The following is a 9,353-nucleotide window of genomic DNA, read 5'->3' as shown; positions in this document are numbered from 1 at the left end:
CTATAATTCTTAATCTATTAGTTATATATATTTTTATAATTTTTTATATTTTATATTTTTTTTAGAACTATCATTATTACAAATTTTCAATAAATATTACCTAATAGCTGTTTCAATAGGAAGGAATTGTAAAATTAGTTTTTTTTTCGAGTAGTCGAAAATCGATCTCTGTTCTAGATGTACCAGTTATCGATACAGAAATGATCCAATGATCAACATCCTTTATTTGCTTGCGTCTATTTATTAACTCGATTATACTTATGATGATTACTGATCCGTAGAATGTCTAGATAATAACAATTACGGATCTAATTTTTTTATTTGGATTTTGGATACGTTATTATTTGATTTACAAGAATTTTTGTCGGCCTATTTAGTCATAGTAATTGACAGATATGGCGATTACTCGAACGACTACATGCTTCGGTAAAGCAGTGTTTGTCACGTAAAAAAAACCTATGTGATTTGATCTATGAAATTTGTATGAATAATATATGATGGTGTACGTAAAACTGCGATTTTGATTTATAACTCGAAGCTCAATTTACCTCATGCAAGTAGCCAATACTCCAAAATCACACGAGATGTCAAACAATGTCTCTTAACTTCACGATGAAGCATTTGAAATCACGCATAGGCTCGGTTGCTGCACATATTCAATTTAATCAATAGTTTGAATTCATGTATTTACGAGTTCCATGTAACACAACATTGTAAATACTTTCTTGAAACTAATAAAAATATCAACTAAATCTCTTGATCGACAAAAAGCACTAAAATATGTCTTTAATATGTGAACCTGATGATTTCTGGGCCAACTACTTTACATACAAATTTTCTAACTAAGCTTTCATATTAAATATCTAAATTTAATTCTAAGTGCTCAACATTAGTTGTTCATGTAATCTTTAATCCAAACCAAGATTTTTATATATATTATATATATATTTCTTTATATATATATATACACGAAGTATAAAATTTGTATACAAAACAAATATTACAAGATAACAAAACTGTAATTTTCCACTTTTTTTTTCGTTTTTGGCATAAAGTCGACCGATTTAGACTACATTATCATTTATGCTTTAATTATGGAGAAGGATTTTTTAATCTGTAAAGGCAATTAGAAAAATACTTGTTTGAAAAAATTGATAAAACAAATTCATTTTAGGATCCCCTTAAGCATCAAAATCTGCTTTGATCGAATATGATCTTCCTCATTTATTTGTGTTGATCATTTTTCAATTAGTGTAAGGTCGACTAATTATACATATATATCAAAAAGTTCTTTGTGAACACAAATTTTACACCTTTGGTGCGTCATCAACTTAAAAACTTAAAAATATTATTGAGCCTTATTAATCATACATCTTTTGTTCATCACACTACATTATATGTGAAAACTTATTTAAAATTTTTCATTATAATCAATGGTTTAGCAAATTCTGGTTTTTAAATTATATTTTGTCAATGAAATGAATCTCCTTGTTGATCACAAAATACTGCATTGCTACTCACATATGTTAAACGGGAAAAAATTCTTGACCGACAGTTATTGACAGGCAGTGATTGAAAAATATTAGAAGTGCATGACCAATATTCTGCATTGAGAAAAATTTCTCAATGTTTGCTCTTCATTGAAACTAGACGAACCAGAAAATTCTGATCATGTTAATCAGAATTCCAGTTATCTCAATTAGAATAGATTTAACCAGAAAATTCCAGATTTGTTCATTTCCAAGAATTTCAATTAATGCAATTAGACTCTTTTTTTTAACAGAGAACAGTATTATTAATAGACTCATATAATTTAATTGACAACGATCGTATTTTATTATCATTGTCAGCAAGCCTAATGACTAACTCGTTATGAATAATAATTTATTGCAATTACTTCGTTTCTAATCAGTTATGGCTTTTTTTGTTGTTCTTACGGTTTACGAAGCAGTCGCCTGTCAGCCGCCTTGAAAGTTACGGTGATAAACCGATAAGCATGTAAATTTGTTCGTACAAGTCATCGCGCATTCGGGTCGAATTGTAATCACTTCGCGAAGTTACGATGTGCAAACTAGCATGTGTTGTTTGAAATTTAAAAACATTACGCTGCACAAAGTATTCGTACAAAGCGTTTTATTATTCGTTACTATGAAACGTAAAATAAATCTAATAGTAACAGTGAAATTTTTATTTCTACTCTGTATACTCGATTTGATATATTTGAGAGAAATTCTCTAACATAAGATATCGAATAAAGTCGTTATATGTAATTGGATATTGACAGGATATCGAATGAAGTCATTATATGTAACTGGTAAAAGAAATTAATTTTTTCCGCACGAGTGAAAAATATATTATAAGATGTATTATACAGAAAAAACGATTTTGCTAAAATATTTGAAAATTCAACTTGTTAATAATTGAAAATAATTTTGTTAAACTATCAAAATAATTACAAGTGTTCCAGATTATTAGAATATCAAAATGTTTTGCAGCATTGCTCATCATGTTTTAGTTTGTTATGCAATTATTTTGATGATTTAACAAAATTTTTTTCAACAAGGAAGTGAAAATTGATCGAAAAATGTTCAACAAATAAGCGAAAATCGTATAATTAAAGCGGATCTTGATATCTAATAATATTTTTGCATGAATTTTATAATTTTTCCAATTTAAACAAACTGTGCACCGATTATTGAATGTTAAAATTGTTTGCAGTATCAATATTTAAGCGTTCTACATAATTATTTTGTAGTAATTATTTTGCTAATCCAACAAAATTATTTCCAGATCTGTATCTTAGCATCCATTTAGATACTTCGGCAAAACTATTCTTTCTGTTTATGAATACTTTTTTCTTTTTAATAACATGCTACATAAAGTCAATAATTTACGCGGAACTATTATTAATGTAAATTCCTCTTTCTTACATATTATCGAACGAATCATATTTTCTTAATGTAATGTAACTTTTCATGTTTTTGAAAGATAATTCCAAGTAACTTGCGCAAGTAACTTGTTTTATTCGCTTTACTAGTTTAATTGCGGATTTAATTTTTATTCGTTAGTTAATTATTTTTGCATTCATTAAAAAATAAAAGAAAGTACTTACATACTGGATCAAGATCTTAATATTAATAATATTCTCTTTTATATTTATACAACTTGTATGTTTTATATCTCTGTACAAATAACTTCAAGCATCATTTTTTTATATTCTCGTATATACATTTTATTACTGTTGATAACTGATTTGTAACTTTTTATTAACTTTATATGATTTGTCCTATGTAATAGATTAATTTATTAGATATCCGTCAGATTATGAAATCAATATTCGCGCTAAAAAAAATTTATTCGTATGAGACGGAAAATTTCATCCATCACTTACAGAAGTTATCCTTAAAGATTACAAAGACGGGAATATTTGAAATTTCTCTGATGCACGTACGGTAAACACAGTTATTAGTAATTGTTTGAATGAATGCCAGTTGTAAGATCGTTTATGCCAGCAGGGATGAGTCTTTACAACGAACACGCGGTCTCAAATCTATTACGCGTGCGAAATCATTTGTTACTTCCGTTTAGGCTTTGAGTAAAGTGTCTTTGAAACATGTGTTCGCATGGCGGCTGACTCGAAATGTGCCGTAACATCCATTAATTGTAAATGATCTTGCACGAGCTATGTTTCGCATGATTGCCTTACGTGTTAACCATCGCTCGTTTAGCTAGCAATCTAATAAGTTTATTTCTGCTCAGATTGCTAATGTCATTACTTATATTATTATGTTACTTATTTAAGAAAATTGAAACTTTTTGTGTTATTTGATGGAAAATTAATTAAATTTCTGATTACTGATCCTTAGAAAAAAGTATATTACATTTTTTTTTATACAATATAGACATGTTTATTGTTAATTGTAATCAACTTGCAATTATTAATTGTAAAGCAGTAAAGGTTCAATATAACAACTGAATATGCAAAATCAGTTCCATTATATTCAGATAATATTTTATGAAATAATATCTTATTTGTAATAAGACTTTATCCTTGCGCTTATAACACTTAAACGACGCGTAATATAATTCTCAAGAGGCCATTTGGTTATCAACTAAATGCGTTTCTTTTTCTTGCACTTCCTATACAAGGACGATGCTCTTCTTCATGTTAGAAATAGCTGTTTAAAACCCGTCTGGTTCGCTACAAGTTATTACGTAGGCCATGGGCCGTCGCGTTTATAAGTTCGCGGTAAAACATTGAGATAAGGTTCAATTAGCTTATCAAAAAGGAAGGTTAGGTAAGTCGAAAAACAAAAAGGAACGACGATAATAATTATAGACCCGTCGAAGAGAAACGAAATCGACGAGGAGATAACCAGCAATTTTTACGCGCATATACGACCATTGTCATAAAACTCATAAATAATTTTTCGTAATGATCTTCTACTACTTGTATTTAGTGCACGTCATGAGTCATTTAACCTTGGTATGTCAATAGTCTTTAGAAAAAAATGATTATCCTAAGCCACACACGATAAAAATATGTGGACACGCTAAATATATAGTTGACAGAAAAGTGATACATCTCTAAGTTTCAACAAAGAGCAACTTTTCCGCAGATCATTTTTAACTCTTAGTACACATGATTAAGTCATACTTGTCTTGTGCATTCTTCTCTTTGAAATATTAGGAACATCTGATTAAATAATGGTCTCTATTCTTCTCTTTTTTAAATACAACTTTATGAATATTTTGTAAATATATACTATATGTATACATAAGAATCACTTAATTTTGTATATTTGTAAAAATAATGAAAAGTGATAACCCAGAACATAATCAACCTAATATATGTAGTACAGGATCGAAAAATCATCATGTATACTAAAAGTTCTGAACAACGTTTTAATTAAGATAATAAATAACATTACCTTTTTCCGTGTTATGCTTTTAATTACATATATTTTTTTAAACTATGTCATAAGTTTTCAAAATTCGGCACTGCAACTAATTTTTATTTGTCTCACTTTTCTATCAACGTGGCGATATGTTCTGTTTTCTTGCGACGATTGGATGTCGGGCGGGTTGTTAGCCCATTGCTAGGCGTCGGAACGCGAAAAAAGGTGCGTGTGGATGGCGTTCTCCAGAATGTCTCCTCCTCACCTCGATCCCCATTGGCGACGTAAACGACAAAAAAGTGTGAGAGAAAAATTTACGAGACTCAACTTGCTCTGTCTCAGTTGCGCGTTCAACGCGAGCAAAACGTTTAACGATCGTCGCGCGGTTGACTATCAACAGGGTACAACGATATTTACGACGACCGATTTTTTGAACGGTACATTGTGGGGTAAGGAGTGGGTGTGCATGATGTGTCATCAACCGACGCGACCAGGCATCCATATAAATAGTATTATATTTCACATTTCGTTACAGTTCAATAAATATCTTTCAAATTTTATTTACATAGGCGGCGGAGATTGCGCGAGGGACTTAAGAGAGAAACTCTTAAGAGATTAATCCTTTAACCGTAGTCGCGATCACAAAAACTACAGAACGAACATTCTAATCAGTATGTTGAAAAAACGTTATTACAACTGATTAGTCGCGTCAACTCTTTAAGTGTCGATATGGCAGTCGATTTTGCAGTCTTAAGCTTAAAGATTCATATTACTTTGAAATATCATATTTAAAAATGATTAAAGAAAAATGATATAAGAAATATTTTTCATTATTCGAAAATTCTATTTTTAAATAGTCGTCGTATTTGAAGAGCTTAAAGAGTTAATCGCGAAGAATAATAGATTTTTCGCTCAATAGTAAGATTTCTGTACTACTAGTTAAAGGTTTCACGCGCATTGTTACAGCGTTGCAAACCGCCGTTGCAACGAATTGAATGATAATTTTCTTGCGACTATAATATATTTACTTTATATTTCGCGCCGACAGTAGAAACGAAATCTGTCTCTAACGTCGAAGAGATTATTTATGGCACTAATTCGATCGTCTGCGAGTCAATCACGTGTTTCACCGAACATCACATACGCGCATAATAAATCTCGTGAGGATTGCTTCTTATAGCACACACAAAATATCTTCGGAGAACATTGATAATATGTGTGATCTTCAGATCTGCGAATCCAGAAAAATACAGATCTTCTTGATGACTTGGCAATACTGATGAATGACTTGAATAACGATAAGAAAAGTTTTTCTTAATTTGTCTCACGTCACTATTTTCTAATCCATGATGATTCTCGCGTAGTCCTTGTACGATTGTATGATGTATCATTGTATGATTAGACGTATCTTACTTGCGCGTCGAAGTCTTCCAACGCTGCAGTTACAGGAACGTGTGATAAGATTTGTAAGATCAGTTCATGAATCATACGATGATCAGCCACAGCCGTGTCGGTCACTACAGTTTCTCCAGCGCGCGACTGTTTGTCAGCAACTCCCTGGTGAGTCTCCATACTTGCTTCGCGGCGTTTTCTAGACCACTGGGCGATTTTCCCTTGAACAGATCAAGATTCGGTAGGAAGTAATGTGGGCACCTGCGACACTGCAGGCAGGAAATTAGCTGCAGAAATATGCCGTTTATTCGCTCGGCCAGGCAACCCTCATCCCATTCCGCCTCATGCGGATGTTTCTCGCACTCATACAGTAATAGGGTTTTCATGTGATAGCTGGTGACTGGATTCCCTGGTAGGTCGAGATGCCGGTCTCTAAGAGTCTTCAGTATACTGAGGCAACGCCTCCTACTCGCACCTTGCAACAATCGATTCTCCGCATCGATAAACGACAACGCCCAAGCGTCACCCTCCATGGCAGACTGTTTGCCCTGTAGGCCTATGCATTCTTTCGAGAGCATATCGAAACCTTCCGCTTTCACCTCAGCGACGATGTTTGGATGAGGCCAGGGTATGTGTGCGATCGGCCAATGAGAGGCTGATCTGGGCCAAAGTCCGGCGCATTTAAAAGCTGGCGTAATCTGTACGACGTATCGCTCGCGTATCCGCAGCTTCACCTCGGTTGTGTCAGCAATCATCTTCACTGAATCCCGATACGTGCACTTGTCGCAGGCCTGCGCCACTAGGGTTTGAAATCTCGAGCGTATCTTCCTAGCTGACAAGTAACCGGACGCGGTGATGAATTCCACCCAGAGGGACATGGATCTTTTGCGTCCGTCGCTGAGCTTTAGCACGGCGCAGCCCGGCAGGGTGCCGTCATCCACAAAGTTCAACACGCCCATCTGATTCAGATAGATGACGATCTCGAACTCCGTCGGCGAGATAACGTCGAGGCCATCGAACCGGCCGTTATAATCCGTCAAGGACGAAATGAATCTCGGCTCCTGCACCTCCACCTCTTTTAGCACATCCTGCACGACTCGACACACCTCCTGAATGGTCTTCGCTACTTGACTTTTTCTGTTCATCACCCGTTCGCCGAAGTACTTATTGAACTGATAGACCATCCTGGAGTGGGATGATATCATATCAGGCGGTACCAACATCGTGCACCGCCCGTAGTCCACGGATGGTTATTATATAAATTTCAGCTTCTCCGATTCATTACATTCTCGTTTCTTCTCATCCAGGCTTTTTTTCTTGTTTCACGTTGTCATCGAGCCTTGCGCGATTTATCGCATTGTGGAAAAACGCGATACTTGTTGCTCGTGAACCGGCGTTTGATTTCGTTAAATTTGTTTTTCACCTGGTATTTACCAGAACGCACTGCGCGTTGGAGACACCAACGAAACGAGAGGAAGAGGTATCACGAGCGTCTCCGTGCAGGAGCAGATTGCCGACTGCGCTGATGTCTACCTCCTCCGCGTCACCCATCCTCCGCGGCAAGTATGAACGTACAGTGTTGCTGGCACGCCTCCTCCGGCAGATTACGCCTTCTGGTAAGGTTTTTTAGCCAATCGGAGGTCTGCCACGCTTTACGGGCGTGGTTAACTGCGCCAGACCTACAAGATCGATCCGGCACAGATACTTCAGCGTTTATGTGTAACGTGCATGATAGGGGAACGAAGGTATCGCGAGGCAACCCTCGTGGTAGCCCTTCTTCCTCTCCATGAATTATGCAGGAACTGCTTAGTTTATTTCCCATTCACGAGGGCATGGTACCTCCTCTGCAGCCCCTTAGTTATTCCGAAATTTTAGACATGGTGGACCACAACCGTGTCTGTATTACCGGATAGAGTTACCTTGAATTCCTGTTCATATGTCAAAGATATTTTACTTTCAAAAGATTGGCAATGGAAGTTAATGGACTATAATAATTATTCTTGATCAGCTAATGGGATTAGGTTTATCAAAAAGTCCACTCTTTTTAAGCATAAATTAATTTAAATATTTTTAGAACAAATTACTTTCAAAGCATTGACATTACAAGGCAACTATTGTAATCAATTTATTTAAGAATGATCGAAAAATATCTTTTTTGGAGTATAAATGCATTTAAGTAATTTAAGTATTTTTAAATCAAATCGATTGAGAAATAATTAATATTTTCATTTCTTTATAAAAAAATGAGAATAATTACAATTTTGACAATAACAATTGCAATAAAAAATTCATTGATGAAGCAATTGTATCTTCTAATCCCCTTCTAATGGGAAATTATTCCCATATCATTTTATGAGATATGAGACAAAAAAAGATGTATTCTTTAATAAAGAAAAAATTAAAAAGTACAAAACGATCTTATAACATCTTAATGTATCTTATAATAATAAAAACTGCAATTTCTTGTAGTAAAAAATGTAATTTGAGATTCTACAGTCAACAGAAATCTTTACTGTTCGTGTTAGAGTGCAATAACAATTATCATTCGTATTTGGAAATGGTCGAACGCGTAGTAAAGCAAGAAAAGTGAATGGCACCGGTTAACGAATGTCATCACCAGAAAAGGAAGATGCGAAATGTTAAGGATAAAATTAAGATAAGAACGTGATATTCTAGGTAGGTTTATAATGAAGTTGATAGTCTTCGCTTCGGCTGCCAACGAGTCGTTCAAGGCTATAACATACATGTTAAATAGGTATTTGGCATAATAATTGTATAGTACATGCGTATCACAATTGGATATACAACACATTAAGAAAAATGTATTCCTGTAAGAGAAAAGCTACTCTGCTGAAAGTTAATTAATGTAGATACGATTATATTTTAGTATTGCATGTTACGAAACGTAAATTTACGAACCAAATTATGAACTAAATGGTTAGCAATTCTCAAAATAAATTTGTGAAGTTAAGCAATATTTAATATAACAAAAATATGTATTTTATACGATTATGTATTAAAATAATATTTTCATAGCAAAAATAATTTAATTATTGATATGAA

General features: G+C 34.0%; 2 protein-coding genes across 4 annotated transcripts in view; one reads left to right on the top strand and one right to left on the bottom strand.

Annotated features, from left to right (window-relative positions):
- Positions 1–9,353, top strand: part of LOC108686359 (neurobeachin) — a 215,386-nt gene that overhangs the window by 169,631 nt on the left and 36,402 nt on the right. The window lies entirely within an intron of this gene.
- LOC108686361 (protein mab-21) lies at positions 5,842–7,795 on the bottom strand. The gene has a single exon (XM_018191630.1). The coding sequence runs from the start codon at positions 7,511–7,513 to the stop codon at positions 6,416–6,418; it is 1,098 nt and encodes a 365-aa protein (XP_018047119.1). The 5' UTR covers positions 7,514–7,795; the 3' UTR covers positions 5,842–6,415.

The sequence above is a fragment of the Atta colombica genome, unplaced genomic scaffold (assembly GCF_001594045.1).
Source record: "Atta colombica isolate Treedump-2 unplaced genomic scaffold, Acol1.0 scaffold176, whole genome shotgun sequence".
Taxonomy (NCBI): Eukaryota; Metazoa; Arthropoda; class Insecta; order Hymenoptera; family Formicidae; genus Atta; species Atta colombica.
This window is presented reverse-complemented; position numbering and strand designations above follow the sequence as displayed.

Excerpts from the sequence above, each read along its gene's own strand:
- LOC108686361 (XM_018191630.1), bottom strand. The coding sequence starts at position 7,513 with ATGTTGGTACCGCCTGATATGATATCATCCCACTCCAGGATGGTCTAT.